The sequence below is a fragment of the Cynoglossus semilaevis genome, chromosome 9 (assembly GCF_000523025.1).
Source record: "Cynoglossus semilaevis isolate Cse_v1.0 chromosome 9, Cse_v1.0, whole genome shotgun sequence".
Classification (NCBI taxonomy): domain Eukaryota; kingdom Metazoa; phylum Chordata; class Actinopteri; order Pleuronectiformes; family Cynoglossidae; genus Cynoglossus; species Cynoglossus semilaevis.
In genome coordinates, this window is record NC_024315.1 from 208,324 (window position 1) to 224,701 (window position 16,378).

Here is a 16,378-nt window from a genome sequence, read left to right on the forward strand (position 1 = left end):
CTTTAACATCAACATCCAAATCAGCATTAGGCCCTCGGAGGTTGACTTTAGGTGCATTTATATCCATGTCTGGTCCATCTAGGTTTCCATCAATGTTAGGTCCCTTAAGTCTTGGTATGTGAAATTTGGGCATTTTCAGTTTGCCTGAGGGAGCATTGATGTCCCAGTCTGGAGCATTAAGTTCTGGCATTTTGAATTTTCCTGATGGACCTTTAACATCAACATCCAAATCAGCATTTGGGCCCTCAATGTCAATGTTAGGTGCATTGATGTCCAAATCTGGCCCCTCTAACTCTCCATCAATCTTTGGTCCTTTAAACCTTGGCACGTGAAATTTGGGCATTTTCAGTTTGCCTGAGGGAGCATTGATGTCCCAGTCTGGAGCATTAAGTTCTGGCATTTTGAATTTTCCTGATGGACCTTTAACATCAACATCCAAATCAGCATCTGGGCCCTCAATGTCAATGTTAGGTGCATCGATGTCCAAATCTGGCCCCTCTAACTCTCCATCAATCTTTGGTCCTTTAAACCTTGGCACGTGAAATTTGGGCATTTTCAGTTTGCCTGAGGGAGCATTGATGTCCCAGTCTGGAGCATTAAGTTCTGGCATTTTGAATTTTCCTGATGGAGCTTTAACATCAACATCCAAATCAGCAGTTGGGCCCTCAATGTCAATGTTAGGTGCATTGATGTCCAAATCTGGCCCCTCTCACTCTCCATCAATCTTTGGTCCTTTAAACCTTGGCACGTGAAATTTGGGCATTTTCAGTTTGCCTGAGGGAGCATTGATGTCCCAGTCTGGAGCATTAAGTTCTGGCATTTTGAATTTTCCTGATGGCATGTCCATATCAACACGTGGACTATTGAGATCTAGCTCTGGGGTACTGAGATCACCTTCTGGCATATGTAGATCTGTAGGATTTATTCTAGTACCCAAATCAGGCAGGTTCAGGTTTGGCTTTTGGTATTTCCCCGATCGACCAGAAACATCAACATCTGGAATTTCCAAATCAGCTTTAGGACCCCGAAGGTTTACATCCGGTGCATTGACATCAATATCTGGTCCTCTTAGACCAAATTTAGACATGTTCATGTTTGGCATTTTGAATTTTCCTGATGGCATGTCCATATCAACACGTGGACTATTGAGATCTAGCTCTGGGGTACTGAGATCACCTTCTGGCATATGTAGATCTGGAGGATTTATTCTAGTACCCAAATCAGGCAGGTTCAGGTTTGGCTTTTGGTATTTCCCCGATCGACCAGAAACATCAACATCTGGAATTTCCAAATCAGCTTTAGGACCCCGAAGGTTTACATCCGGTGCATTGACATCAATATCTGGTCCTCTTAGACCAAATTTAGACATGTTCATGTTTGGCATTTTGAATTTTCCTGATGGCATGTCCAGATCAACACGTGGACTATTGAGATCTAGCTCTGGGGTACTGAGATCACCTTCTGGCATATGTAGATCTGGAGGATTTATTCTAGTACCCAAATCAGGCAGGTTCAGGTTTGGCTTTAGGAATTTCCCTGTTCGACCAGAAACATCAACATCTGGAATTTCCAAATCAGCTTTAGGACCCTTAAGGTTTATATCTGGTGCATTGACATCAATATCTGATCCTCTTAGACCAAATCTAGGCATGTTCATGTTTGGCATTTTGAATTTCCCTGACGGAGCTTTAACATCAACATCCAAATCAGCATTAGGCCCTCGGAGGTTGACTTTAGGTGCATCTATATCCATGTCTGGTCCATCTAGGTTTCCATCAATGTTAGGTCCCTTAAGTCTTGGTACGTGAAATTTGGGCATTTTCAGTTTGCCTGAGGGAGCATTGATGTCCCAGTCTGGAGCATTAAGTTCTGGCATTTTGAATTTTCCTGATGGCATGTCCAGATCAACACGTGGACTATTGAGATCTAGCTCTGGGGTACTGAGATCACCTTCTGGCATATGTAGATCTGGAGGATTTATTCTACTATCCAAATCATGCAGGTTCAGGTTTGGCTTTTGGTATTTCCCCGATCGACCAGAAACATCAACATCTGGAATTTCCAAATCAGCTTTAGGACCCCGAAGGTTTACATCTGGTGCATTGACATCAATATCTGATCCTCTTAGACCAAATTTAGGGATCTTTATTTTGGGCATTTTAAATTTTGGTTTTGGAGAACCAATATTAACATTTGGAGTCTTTACCTCCATCTTAGGAGCATTAAGGCCCATATTTGGTAGGTCCAAATCAATACCTTGTTTCCCAGTACTTGGCATTTTTAGTTTCCCAGATGGCCCACTAAAGTTTAAGTCCATTTTTGGATCGAAAGTTCCAGATTTGACATTGGGAGAAGAGAAATGCACATCTGGCCTTCTTAGATCTCCCTCAAAGTCAGGGACGGGAATGTCCGGTAAATCAAATTTGGGCATTGTAAATTTGGGAGGCTTGTATTTTCCAGAAACACCTTTTCCAACCTTTTTGGATAGATTAACATCAGGTGCTTGGATGTCACCTCGGATGACCGGTGTTTTTACGCCATATTCAGGTGTTTCAATACCAGATAGACCGGTGCCTGCGGAGCCAAAGTTGGGCCCAGTGAGTTGACCACCCGATGCATCAGCATCAAAATGTGGACTTTTAAGATCAATCTTTGGCCTGATGGTTGGCATCTTAACACCCCCTGAGGAAATGTCTGGCATTTCCATGTCTATATCAGGGGTTCTTCCGGATAAGTGAAGTTTACGTGAATGTGCATAACCAGTAGGATCATCCACATCAACAGCCGACGTCTTCAGTCTCTTTGAATACTTGAAATCAGCATTTTGTAAGTCTTCACCTGTGCGTCTGACACGTGGTGTCTCAATCTCATATTCTGTGCCACTCATTGAAGGCCCATGGAGGTCCACATCTGGCATCCCGAATTGTGGCACCTTGAAATTCGTTTTGGTTCTGTCAATGTCCAGTCTGGGTGCTCTAGCGTTAACAGATGCACCTGCGATATTTCCTCCATTTAAGTTGACTCCACTTTCAGGCAAACTAATACGTGGACCTTCAATTTCGAGGGTGTTGGAAATTTCGTTGTCGTTCAGTCCAGTATCAGGCCTTTCATGGTATGGCAACTTCAAGTTCTGCTGTAAACCACCTGCAGCATTTAAAGTTGCACCTTCTGGCAGTGTTCCAGAGAAATGATAGTCTGTAGTGTTGAACTGTGGACCCTCAGCTTTCAGCCCTGGTACCTGATGTTGACTTTGAGAACTTCCACCAAGACCCAAGGGAGGAAGATTCAGATTGCTATCAAAGTTCATTTGTCTGGGTGACGTAGCCAAATAATAATCAGAATCTGATTTAGCGTCATCACTTGTAGAGGTATATCTGTACGTTTTCAGACGTCCAAAGTCAACTCCAAGGCGAGGCAATCCCATGTCATGTTTCAGGCTGACCTTAGATGACCCCGTCGCACCTAGACCACCGTTCACAGCACCTCCTCCAACACCCAGCATGTCGTCCTTCATGAACCTCTTGATTTTGGTGTTGTAGAGTTTGTTGTAAGAATCCTCCAACATCTAAAAATGTAAAACACAACTTGTTGAAATTTTTTGTTTCCTAAAACCAACCGTAGTATAACAGCATAAATAAAATCGCTGTCGACTTCAACTGCTAAACCCACATTCTCCGTTTGTGTTATGTTGCAGACAACCAATGCATTAATGTTCACCGTTTTGGGGCTTTTTTTGCCACACTGGTCCAGATCTCCAAGGCTCTTGCTCAGGTTGCCCCTGGTGAGGACTTTGACCTTGTCATCAAAGGGCTCCATTACTTGCAGTACTTTCAGCACATCTTCCTTCGAGAGTTGTTCAAAATCAATCGTTGCTCCCAATAGTTTATCCCCTGGAATTGGAAAAAAAACACATTTATATAAACAAATAAATGGAGATAATAATAATAGTGGAGCAGGAACCCTTTAGGATTGTTCAGAAATAATGGAGCAGGAACCCTTTAGGATTGTTCAAGTTTCCAGTATACACCAAACACTAGAGGTCTCACCTTCCTTCAGACCCTTCTTTCTAGAAGCGTTGTTGATCCTGGAGATGAACAGTCCACCATCCTCTGAATGTTCAAGGTTGAGGGCCTCAGAGAGGCTCTTTCCTCTACGGTGGTATGTCTGCGAGAAAAAAAATAAAAACAGAACAAAAATGTTCCCAAAACCAAGCCAAAAAATAACACAAATTTGGATGGAAGTTTTTTAAATTTTTTTTTTACCATGATCCTTGTGTTTGTGTCACAGCAATGATGAAAATTCCTTCTGGAGAAAACCTACAGACAAACAAAAATGGTCCGAATTGAAGTTTCTTATCCATTTGGAGGTGATCATTATGAATCATCATCATGTTTAACAAAGTTTTTCATCCTGTGTCCATCCATCCATCCATCATTCATCCATCCAAAATCCATTTATAAACCGGCTACAAAACAAAAGTTTTTTCTTTTGTTTCGGTATCATTTTCTGTCTATAGAGAGAAATATTCTTTCTCAATGACTCTTACACCTGACCTCAAATACTTCATAAACTATTATACAAATATATTTTGACATTCACTCATGATACAGTATATACAGTATGTGCTTTGAGAAACATTATGATTTCCCAGGGCTCGCAGCTGAAACAGCGACACACAGGTGAGAGCGCAGGTGCATTTCTCAGATGTTTAAATTCCAGCCCGGGGCTGCTGGGTCAAACAGGTTTATCCACACAGCTGCAAACTAAGTGTGCTGTTGTCAGGTGTTTCCTCTTTATCAGCACAACCATAACCATAACCACACCCACTGCTTCCTAATAGAGAATTCCTGAATCCAGGCTCCATCCAGTGTTTGTTCAGTCACGATCACAGGACGTGTAAAAACTGTGTACAGACACGAACACCAGTGTAATCATATCCTTAATTTATTACCTTAATGGGAAATATTTAACTATACAAATATTATTAAATATGAATATTTTGTATTTTGAGTATTACGTTAGAGGCTTGATCACTTGATGGCTGGGAGTGTTGTTCATTCATACGCTTCTCCAGGCTTCGTGATGATGCTGATTGTGATGCAAATCTTTGTGATGATGTAGTGAGATTAAAGTCTCACAGACTCAGATTCAGCATGACTTCCGTCACAGTAAGCAGGGGTGGAACTCTAGCCCCAAGATTTGTTACAATCCTACAGGAACACGACAAGTCACCCCACTTTGACATCATTGTCCTGAGTCAAGTCAGAACTCGACTCAGGACATTTGCTGAAATGGGCGTGTGAATGTTCAACTGTTGAGTTGCAAAGGCACGCAATTAGCAACTGGTTAAGAAACGTCTGTGTTAGTTAGCTAGCCCTGCAACTGTGTAAAAAAAATCTGATCCAAGATCCAAGATTCTAGTTTAGAGAAAAGCCAGAATTTGTGTTTTATGAGACAAAAGGTTTAAGTTTTCTCATTACTCTATTATTAGTCTGGTCTGGGTTCATGGCAGCTCTGCATCCATTGCCAACACAATAAGTCCACTTTTTTCAAAGTAAACATTTCAATTGAACAAATGTCAATATCACCTGCAGAAAAGTAATTAAGAAATGAAAACAACAAACTGATGACGGTGTCTCTGTAAATGTAAACAGCACAACAAATAAATGTGCGACTTGTTAAAATAAATGTTGGAAAGAACTATTTTTGTTCATGTTGCCTGAGGTTCTCGTAAACCCACCTGCTAATGAGCTTCTCAGTATTTATTATATACAGTACTTTGTTGCTAATTGATACAAACTTTCACAAAAAACATAATTCAAATAACGTTTGTTAAAATGATAAAAAATTTTTTTTTTGTCACAGTGGTTTGTGTGTAGATTAACATTAGTTCATTCTGGTGTGTAGTAGATAAACATAAACAATGTGTAGATTTACTACTTATTTAAGGGCTTACACAATTTGACTTTACGAGCAAGCCAAAGGCGCAACAGCCTGTAGTTACAAGAACGGAAAAGAAAACAGATGAGTCAAAAAGAAGAATGTGTTTCTGTTTATATTTGAACCTGAAACCCATTCACAGACGACAGATGATGTGAAGAAATCACCTGTGGACATCAAGTATGAACCAAAGAAGAAGTGAAGACAGAAACTGTCTGAATGACGGCAGCAGAAACCTGGACCGCAGCCCACTGTCAACCAAAACCATCAACACCTTCAGGAGCAGCAGCAGCAGCAGCAGAAGAAGAAGAAGAAGAAGAAGAAGAAGAACTCACCAAAGAACCCGGGCCTGGAATCCATGAGTGATATGATCCGGACTACATCTGGAATGATTGCGGATCCCACATGTCGTGTTGTCAGAGTCTCAGCGCAGGTTCTCCAACGTTGGCTCTGCAGCTGTGACTGAGCCGAGGTGCTGCCGAGTCAGGAGGACAAATACTCCACATGAAGCAGACTAACTGGTTCAACTCCCAACGACCCGCCTCTGTCAAGTGTCAGCAGCCACAGACGTTCGTGTCGCACGCCCTGCTGCTGCTGCGAACACACCCTGGCTGCAGAACAACAGGCCTGGGACTCCCATGTACACACAGGTATAAACATACACAAACATAAACATGAGGCGGAGGAAACTGTGTAAATGTATGACTTCATTCTGCAGCACACAAATCTGTCAGGACTCTCAACACGTCTGAACTCAGTGTTAGGAACATTTTTTATCAAGTTTAACACACAGACATTCACAGAGAAAAATTTTTAAAAAATGATCAGGATCAGAAATTCATAAGTATATAATCAATCTATATTTAAGTTTAAAGTACTTTTTAAAAAAATACTTAAAATAAATAATATTATAAATATTATAATAAATATTTACTTAAGTAAATAAGTTTTAAAGTACTATGTTTTTTAATTTTCAACCTTCATATTTTCTCCAGAATTGTCACTGTTTTACAGCTAAAACACAGGGTCGCAGTCCATCAGGGGACACACCCGTGAACGAGCAGGTCATGATGTCTCCACGTACAGTATCACCGCTGATCTTTATGCATATATTCCTTTACGAACTCTTGGACTCTTGAGAACACGGTGTTTGAATTGAACCTGTTTTGAAGATTTCCAGCGCCTGTATAACCTCTGTTAATAAACACAAGATAGAAGTAAGAGAGTTCAAAGTTCACAGTGACCACGACTCTACACACCTAGACGGTCAACCATAGGTACGAACGCTTGTCTCTATATGAGTCACTGCAAAGCCATGTGTAACAAAGGATGAAGAGGTAGAAGATGAAGAAGTGAAGACGTCACGATCTGGATGAAATGTTAGAAATATACACTAGCCTGAAATAATGGCCCAAAACAGACATAAAGTCATAAAATCACTCTGTAGAACCCAAGAAGAGGAATACTTGGAGACGTAGTTCTTACTTCCAGTAGCCGATCTAAAAAGCTAAGTGTTCTGTTGTGTAATAGGTTTTAAATGTCAGAGAATTTGACTGATATGAGTCGTGTTTATAAACAGTCTGCGGTGGTTACTGTGGTTACGCTGTGATTAGCTTGAAGTACAACATGCAACATTCTTTGTAAAACTTTTAAATACGCAGCCACACCATAAAAGTACACACCTCCCATAACCTGGACAAAAGAAGGTGAAGGAGCCTTATTGTATAAAATAATAAAGAACTCCTATTGGCCTGTTGGTGCAGTAAAGTTACAGTAAAGTTACAGTAAAGTTACAGTTACAGTAACTAAGAGACTAGGTTTTTTTTGCAGTCTAGAAAGTAAAAAAAAAAAAAAACTGATTGGTTTTTTTTTGCAAAGTCTAGTAAGTAAAAAAAAAAAACTTCCATGGTTCAGGTTTGTAATTTAACTATTTTATACGTTTTAAACTGACATGGTTGTGTATTATTTGCGATTCCAGAAAAGAAAAAAAACAGAAAAAAAACCAACCTACGGCTCGTTGAAATCAAATCTTCGCCTCAGTAATTAGAGGCTGAATGACTCTCACGTACTTGAGGAGTTAAATCTAGGTGGTGACTACTTTTGGCAGGGCAGTTTAGCCATCTACGGATTAGCTGTCACGGGTGCTTTTGTTTAGCTTGAAAGCTAATATGCCTAACTGTGACAGTGGGACTCGGGTTTTACATATAAGGCCATACTGTAAACCAGGGCCTGAAGAGTGAGATTCTCCTGCAGTAGGACGACATGTTTGGGCTGTAGAGTTAAGATTTTAATTTTTTTTCCCTTGTCATTTACTGCATGATAAAAGGACATCATCAGTAATTGGTTGCGCCCAGTGTCAACAAGTTAGCATAAACATACAAACAACAAACAAACAAATATTGACATTTGCTTTAGCAGTTAAATTGTGCAAAGTAATTAAAAAGTTTTCAAAGTCGTCATAAAGGTTAGCGCAAAGTGACTTTAGTAAATAGATTTCTACTGTGAGCAAGTAGCTATTTATTTATATATATATTTCTCAATCTCTCTTTCTTACTATCTCTCTCTCTCTCTTTGAAGAAAGAGAGCAAGATGCTATATACAGTATATATGTACATATACACATACTGTATATATATATATATAAATATATATATATAGTATGTGTATATGTACATATATACTGTATATAGCATCTTGCTCTCTTTCTTCAAAGAGAGAGAGAGAGACAGTAAGAAAGAGAGATTGAGAAATATATATATAAATATATATATATAGTATGTGTATATGTACATATATACTGTATATAGCATCTTGCTCTCTTTCTTCAAAGAGAGAGAGAGAGAGAGAGATAGTAAGAAAGAGAGAGTGAGAAATATATATAAATACTGTGAAATATATATAAATACTGTATGTCAGGGTGGGAGGATGGGTAAACACCCCCTCCTCACCCCTCACCCCCGACCCTCCCTAAACTTACTCAAGCTCATCTAAAACACCATCCAGGCCAATATTCATACATTGTTTTCTTCTCCCTGTCACAACAAGGCGAGGGCTTTTACCAGCAACGAGAACAGAGAGTCGACAAAACACACCCATGTGCACAGGGCAGTTACAGTTATACCGAAACTTTTACCGTTCCACGAAACAGGGAAGAACAGACAACAGTTGACTGAACACGCCCCCTGAGGACAACACCAGAAAAATGCTGAGCAGAGTGGAGGGAGCGGCGGGCGTTCACTCACCGCGTGACTCACTCACCTGCTGCTCTCCATCGTCTGTGATCCTCTCCAAGAAATACAGCTTATATTGATATCATAATAATAATGGAAAGTGCAAACCTGCTAAAAAAGACAACAAAGAAAAAAACAAGGAATTCATTATGACTGTAAGACACTGTGAAAAGAAATCTGTGGACAAAATACAGAATAATATAATTTTTTTTAAATCACATATTTTAATAGGAAAAAACTGTCAATCAAAAATTAAGATAAAAAATTAAACAATTAAAAAACACCAATCAACGACCTCTGACCTTGTGATCTATAAATTAAATATATTGTCACCACATGTTCCCGACAGGCACATCTCATGTGCCTAATAAAGTAAACATTAACAGAATAAAAAAACCCCATATATCTGATAATAATAATTTTAAAAAAAATCTCCCTTCTCTTTGGGGTACAAGTAGAACAATTTTAAGTTATTTTAAAGAATTTAAGCATTAGAAACCTAACAACCAACTGTGGAAAGTATAAAAAGGATACCGACATTATCTCAACGTAAACGTAGAACAGTGAGTCATCATTATCGTAATGGAATGGGGGCCAAGACAGGCTCCCTGTGGAACACCTGTACCAGGTACCGATGTGAGGTACAGACACGGGAGCTTAAACCGTACGGCTTCCAGTAGAGTCTTCAGTGTTAACCTAACATTATAATGAGAAGTGATAGCTTATTAGCATCATTAGCTCAGTTTTTTTTTTAAAAGATTCAATATTTTATGGTTACGGATTTACAGTATGAAGACGTCAGATTAGGACTGAGCGGATTTCACATTATCAGGAAACCATCCACCAATGCCAAAACATTAGAAATAAATTCAATAATACCCTAAGTACCCGAAGTAACCCTAACCCCCAGTTACCAAACTCCATGAACAAAAAGACTCGATTAGGACACAGATGAATATTTGAAAAGAAATCTGCTTTTGTTGTTAAAGTGATGACGTGTTCATTTAAAAAACAAAAACGTATCGTTCAGACTAAACCAGCAGGACATCTCTGTGGTCAAGTACAAAAAACATCATGTTTCTAATTCTACCTTCATCAGGCCTCTCTGTGTTTTTGCTCACTCTCCTCCTCCTCCACCAACCAGTCTGTGGAAGATGGACTGGTCGTTTTGGCAGAGCGCTGAAGGCGTGTCAAACTCCGCCACCTTCCCAGCATGCATCACCAGAACCCTGTCAGAGTCCATGATAGTGTTGATCCTAAAAATAGAAACGTGTCAAAATTAAATCCATCAGACACACCAGAAGTGAAGAACAGGGCCTTCCTGTGTCAGACATGTAAACGTGTATGTGGACCAGGGTCAAACGAGTCAACAAGAGGGTCATTGTACTTTACACTGACACCCACTAGAGGGTACTCTAGCTGGCTGGTGTGACTTACATTTAGAAAAATATGGTACATTGTTCAGGAAGTATCATACATCGTACATTGTATACTTGTATCAAACTAGTACCTCGTCGTATTACTAAGTGTCCTTGGAGTAGCTCTCACTTTCAGAAAGGTCAGTGACCCCTGGTGTAGACCAAACCCACGTGGGCCAGACAAAATGTTTTATTTCATAAACCCATGTGGGCCAGACAAAATGTTTTATTTCATCAGGTCCACTTCAGGTTAATCTGTTGCCTGCGTTCTAACACTGAAGTCACACCCTCCTCCTCTTCCTCCTCTTCCTCCTCCTCCTCCTCACACCCTGGTCCTCACACCCTCTGACACTTGAACGTTCAAAGCCGTTCCTTTAGTAATTATTTCCCTTCACAGCCACGTGTGTGTGTGTATGTGTGTGTGTGTGTGACGTTTAACGATGTGAGCGATAGTCAGAACGGTCTTGTCCCGAAACGTCTCCCTGATGGTCTGCTGCAGCAGCTTGTCCGTCCTCTGGTCGACGCTGGCTGTGGCTTCATCAATACACAGGACCTGCAACACAGAAGTAACGAGTACTGCGTGGCGTTCTGACCACTCTATCACGGCTGGTATTTTCTCTAAACCGTGAAAGTGATTTTTGCTCATTTCCTTCCGTCTGTGTGTCAGAAACCCGTGACAGAGTGTGTGTTGTTTGATGTGACGCCGACACTGTGTGCTTTGAAGGCTGGAATGTTGAAACAGAGATTAACTGATTCCCGTCTTATTCTCTGCCCATGAGAAAAACCTGGCAGAGAATAAAACATCATCAGTAGTGACTTAAGTCACGACATGTGGCTTTAGACTCATTATAATCTGTGGAGTCAATAAACAAAGGCCTCACAGTGAAGAAGAGGAGGAGGAGGAAGAGGAGGAAGAGGTAGTACGAGGCTTTGTTGTTTTGAGGTGAATTATTGTCTTTAACGCATCACCATGGCGACCAGAGGGGGGTGCCATGCTCAGTGGGACCTGCTGGGTGGTGGATTCAAACTTGGGACCCAAGGTTCCGGACCCAAATAAGCAAACTTGGGTCCAGAACCACCAGGCCACCACTGCCCCCTATAGTACGAGGCAGGATGCTCGGGTTTTAAAAAATGAACGCTCCTCGACTCTGTACCAACTCTAATGTACTGTGTTGATTCCAAAACGAGGTGAGTGATGATGATGATGATGATGATGATGATGATGATGATGATGATGTCACAGGTGATGACAGAGCTGAGTTCTCACCATGGCCTTGGTCAGCAGGGCTCTGGCCAAACACAGCAGCTGTCTCTGTCCTACTGACAGGGACTTTCCTCTCTCTCCGACAACAGCATCAAGACCACCTGACACACACACACACACACACACACACACACACACACACACACACACATTAAATAATGTATGAAGACATGTTTAACAGTTGAAAAACATAACATTAAAAAAAGTGAACGTGAACTGTGTGTGTGGGGACGGTGCCATGCTCGGCGGCAGCTTCAGGATTTGAACCTGAAACCTTCCACCCCTGCTTGGGTTTGAAAATGAAAATGAAAACTGAATTTAACTGAAGCTGAATTAAGTGTGAAATGTTGTAAACAAGTTTTTTTTATCTGTGATAATCACTGACGCACTAAGATAAGACTGTGGTCAGTCTGACCCTGAGGTCACAGGACTCGAACCATAAACCATGGTCCCATAAACAGCCTGAACACAACATCGTGTGGTCGTAGCCTTTTTTACGCTGGTTGATTATTTTTACAAGGCTGGTTACAGACTTTGATGTTTAAAAAAAATAAATAAAAAAAATAATTCCAAGCTTAAAAGATCTCATGATTAAGAGAAGTGAAGAGGAGTCAACAACAGTTGAGTTTCTCTCCGCCCAGTCACTGTCACCAGACACGGAGTAATAACAACACGGAGCAGGCGACTGTCAACTCAACTTATAACCAGGTAATAGATAAACAGGAGTAACCGGCCTCCACCCTCTCTAACAAGATCACCATATTTGAATTAAAGCTTTGTGGGTCACAGGGTGTCACATGTTTCTCTGCTCATCCTCACCCCCCCCCCCACATCCCGCACCACCACCCACCACCTCCCCACGCTGAGCTGAGATGACACTGGTCTACGACGTCCAGCAGCTGCTGGTCCGTGTTCCGTCCACACGGGTCCAGGTTCTCCCTGATGGTCCCACTGAACAGAAAAGGATCCTGAGGAATAATGGCAAGCCTTGACCTGCAGAGGGCACCACCAGGTTAATAGGACTCAGAGAACAACATATCACACGGCTCCCTCCCGGTCAGACCTACCTGAGCTGACCCAGGCCCGCGCTGCTGATGTCCAGCCCGTCGAGAAGAATCTGTCCCTGGTTCAGCTCCACCATACGAAACAGGGCCAAGAACAGCGTGGACTTACCAGAGCCTGTACGTCCTACGATGCCTACCTTCTCCCCGGGTCGCACCACCAGGTTGACCCCGTCAAGGGCGTTAGGAAGACCCTCCCTGTAGACCAGGATGGCACCGCGGAACTCCACCCAGCCCTGCTCGGGCCACGCTGGAGGCAGCTGATGGTGGAACACAAACACGACAGGAAGTGAGACCGGTGACAAAAACAAAAACTGGTTTTAGACCAGGCCGGTCCCAACCCCCGGTTCGGGGACCGGTGCCGGTCCGTAGGTCATTTGATACCGGGGATATCGGAGTGGGACACAGTCAAAAAATATACTTGAGTTTTACTAATTTATTTCATTAAAAAACAATCCAGTCATATCCCTTTAGTTTTTCTTTAAAAGATATGATCTGCCAATGATTCTAAAAGATGTTTGATTTTAAAAATTGTAATCATCCTTTAACGATGGCGCGGTATTACTGGTAAGGGCTGTCGACTGATCTAGACCATACTGAATCAAAGACAGTTTTGATCAACAGATCCTTTAACGATGGATTAACGACTGAATCAAAGACAGTTTTGATCAACACAACATGATTCCTCCTACACCAAAGTGGAAATCATCCTTCATTTAATTCATTTTTGTCAGGTCAGAACATATATTTCTGTTCGTGACAGGACTCGTCAGTATCTGTTCTGACCTGTGCGTTCTGCTGCTGTGGCTCAGTGGTGAGACTGCTGGAGTACTCCTCAGTTCGTTCTATGCTCACCAGCTGCATCTCAGTCTGAGTGAAGCTGAAGATAAGTCCCGACAGGAGGCCGGTGATGGACAGAGCGTAGGACAGGGACAGACCCACGAGACCTGACCGTGGAACATTAGACACGAGGACATAAGAACCTGGGCTACGAACTGGTAACAGAACCACAGGATTGCTGGAGTCTGACCTGGGTCAACGGAGTGAAACTGATGCTGGAGGACAGCGATCAGCGCCAGGCTGGTCACCACAGCGACTCCGATCATCTGCAGGCGGATGTCCAGCCACTGCATGGCAGCGTTGCTCAGGAAAAGACAGCGTTGGTTCTGCTCCAGACGTCTAATGTTTTCCTCCACAAACCTGGAAAACCACAAACGGTACTAACACTTTTTTTTACATTTATGAACAAAACATTAATGTGCAAGACAAACACAGGCAGCACCAAGATCCAAGACTCCATCCTGGGTGTCAATCACACCATGTCACCTTTTATTGAACTGTGTTTAATGTATTTTTCCTCTAAACAGGATCAGGTGTTCAACTAACGACTGAGATTTTCTTAAGTTTAATAATTCTTAGGCTTCACTCTATAAACCACAGGGACCACGCCCACATTCTATCTACGACCAAAGGTCACTTCTTACCTGGCAGAGCTGCCACTGGCCCGGATGGTCCCTAAACCAGTCAGGGTCTCAGAGAAGTGGGAGTAGACGGGCGACAGCGTGAGGCTGCACAGACGTTTCAGCTCTCGTGACGTGTGTCTGTAGAAGTGCTGCGTGCGACAGTACAGGAAACTCAGGGGCAGCAGGAGCAGCAGGACCCAGGGGAGGCCGTAGCCCATCACCACCAGCATCCCCAGCAGGCCGAAGATGTTGGCCAGGAGAATGTTGAGGATGAAGGGCAGCGTGTCGTCGATGCTGTACAGGTCCGAGGAGAAACGGTTGAGGATTCGTCCCAGAGGAGTGATGTCAAAGAAGGTCACTGTGGCCTGGACGGACAAACGGAGAAATGAACCGGGCCATGGCCAGGACACGAGATTACTATTAGAATTTATTAATCAATATTATATTTTTTACTGATATTAGAACAGTCATAGTCATTTGTTCGCTAAGATGCAGAACCACTGGCTATAGAACAGTCATAGTCATGTGTTCGCTAAGATGCAGAACCACTGGGTCCAAGTGCATTTGAAAAGCTATAAGAAGGAAAACAAACTGTTGGAAAACACAACAGTTCTATGAATCCTGTAGGAATCCGGTTCCAGGAACCAGAACTAATTTGATAAGTAGGAGGGGTAAGGAGACAGTATCTGTCCGTGCAAGAAAACAAAACAACCTAGAACAAACAGTTCAGTCGGCTATGAGGGAAAAAAAAAAGATTTATAAACGTGTTTGCTGCCCACAAGTGGTAAATATAGTAACAGCAGCAGTTATTTGTTCCGGCTGTGCTGTAAGTACCCGCTTCAAATATTATTTAAAAAAACAAAATTATTACTTTGTTTAGTGTAAGTTAAGATTTAAATATAAGCCATGGTATTTTAACGAGACAAAACGTCTCTGTCTGTTCAGCCTGTAGAGGTCGCACCATCCTTGACTTTGAGTGTTGTGCAGTGGTTGTGGCATTGTTGCACCTTTAGAACCCGATCCAGGAGTCTGTTGTGGATGGTTGTGGCAGCACAGATGGCTCCGTAGGCAAAGAGCACTGCTCTAAACCCAGTGAAGACAGTGTTGGCCAGCCCGATGGAGCCGTACACCACCAGGTAGAACTTCACGTCAGAACTCTGGTTGTTGGACAGGAGGGTATGTGCAGAGGGCAGCTGAGACCTGGAGGAGGACGTGTGAACATGAGACCACAAAGTTCAATCAAAAATTTGCTTTGAAAAATATGAATTTGAGGATCGGTTCCACTAAAGGCAGGTTTGGAGATTATTATTTTAAAAATGATGACTGACGGATGCACTAACATTAATCCTCCACTGGTGAAGAGCAGCAGGTGAGTGGAGGTGGAGGTAAAGGAACCGTTGGGTTCTGTGGAACTATTGGTTTTCAGCTCAGAGATCCAGTGAGACAGCCACCAATCAGAGACATTCTTGGAGGCTGAAAAAAAAAACAGCGACATATGTCAGTAGGTAATGTAGCTGTGAAACAGCTGTGTCATTTGTTGTAATGATTTTAGCTAGCTGATGCTAACGTCGATCCCAACCTTGCATGAGTAGCAGCGACATGAAGATGGAGAACGCCAGGACTCCGCCCACAGCAGCCCAGTAGGTCTTATAGACCGTCCACGCCAGCCCACCCGCCTGCTTCTGCTCTGCTCCTAACTGCTCAGCATCATCATTCACCCTCAGATCTGCTGACGACTCCTCTTCTTCTTCCTCCTCCTCCTTCTCAGTATCATCTGGTTAAAACGACAGGTATTAATATTCAGTCGTTATTATAACAACACCTGTACAAGAGGTGATGAAACTGTATCAGTAAGAAAGAGGTGGAATATATAGATATAGATCTGTTTAGTATAGAATGACTTGGACGGTGATCCCCACCTTTCTCTTTTGTGTTGTGATCGCTGCGGCGTTTTTTCGGATCAACTTCAACAAAAGGAAGGATTTCTGCTGGCGTCCCTGTT

At 42.3% G+C, this 16,378-nt stretch overlaps 2 protein-coding genes across 2 annotated transcripts in view; both read right to left on the reverse strand.

Annotated features, from left to right (window-relative positions):
* Positions 1–7,785, reverse strand: part of LOC103383180 (neuroblast differentiation-associated protein AHNAK) — a 14,223-nt gene extending 6,438 nt beyond the window's left edge. The window contains exons 1-5 of the mRNA XM_025058419.1: positions 6,276–7,785; positions 4,263–4,316; positions 4,047–4,164; positions 3,718–3,890; positions 832–3,565 (exon numbers count right to left, since the gene is read on the reverse strand). Coding sequence (XP_024914187.1) covers positions 832–3,565; positions 3,718–3,890; positions 4,047–4,164; positions 4,263–4,265 — 3,028 coding nt within the window. The 5' untranslated portion in view covers positions 4,266–4,316; positions 6,276–7,785. The remainder of the gene's footprint in view (positions 1–831; positions 3,566–3,717; positions 3,891–4,046; positions 4,165–4,262; positions 4,317–6,275) is intronic.
* Positions 7,786–10,173: 2,388 nt separating this feature from the next.
* abcc10 (ATP-binding cassette, sub-family C (CFTR/MRP), member 10) overlaps positions 10,174–16,378 on the reverse strand; it is an 11,482-nt gene continuing 5,277 nt past the window's right edge. The window contains exons 11-22 of the mRNA XM_025058437.1: positions 16,296–16,373; positions 15,956–16,150; positions 15,717–15,849; positions 15,384–15,576; positions 14,398–14,741; positions 13,944–14,113; positions 13,700–13,860; positions 12,920–13,173; positions 12,706–12,845; positions 11,856–11,953; positions 11,031–11,141; positions 10,174–10,428 (exon numbers count right to left, since the gene is read on the reverse strand). Coding sequence (XP_024914205.1) covers positions 10,288–10,428; positions 11,031–11,141; positions 11,856–11,953; positions 12,706–12,845; positions 12,920–13,173; positions 13,700–13,860; positions 13,944–14,113; positions 14,398–14,741; positions 15,384–15,576; positions 15,717–15,849; positions 15,956–16,150; positions 16,296–16,373 — 2,018 coding nt within the window. The 3' untranslated portion in view covers positions 10,174–10,287. The remainder of the gene's footprint in view (positions 10,429–11,030; positions 11,142–11,855; positions 11,954–12,705; positions 12,846–12,919; positions 13,174–13,699; positions 13,861–13,943; positions 14,114–14,397; positions 14,742–15,383; positions 15,577–15,716; positions 15,850–15,955; positions 16,151–16,295; positions 16,374–16,378) is intronic.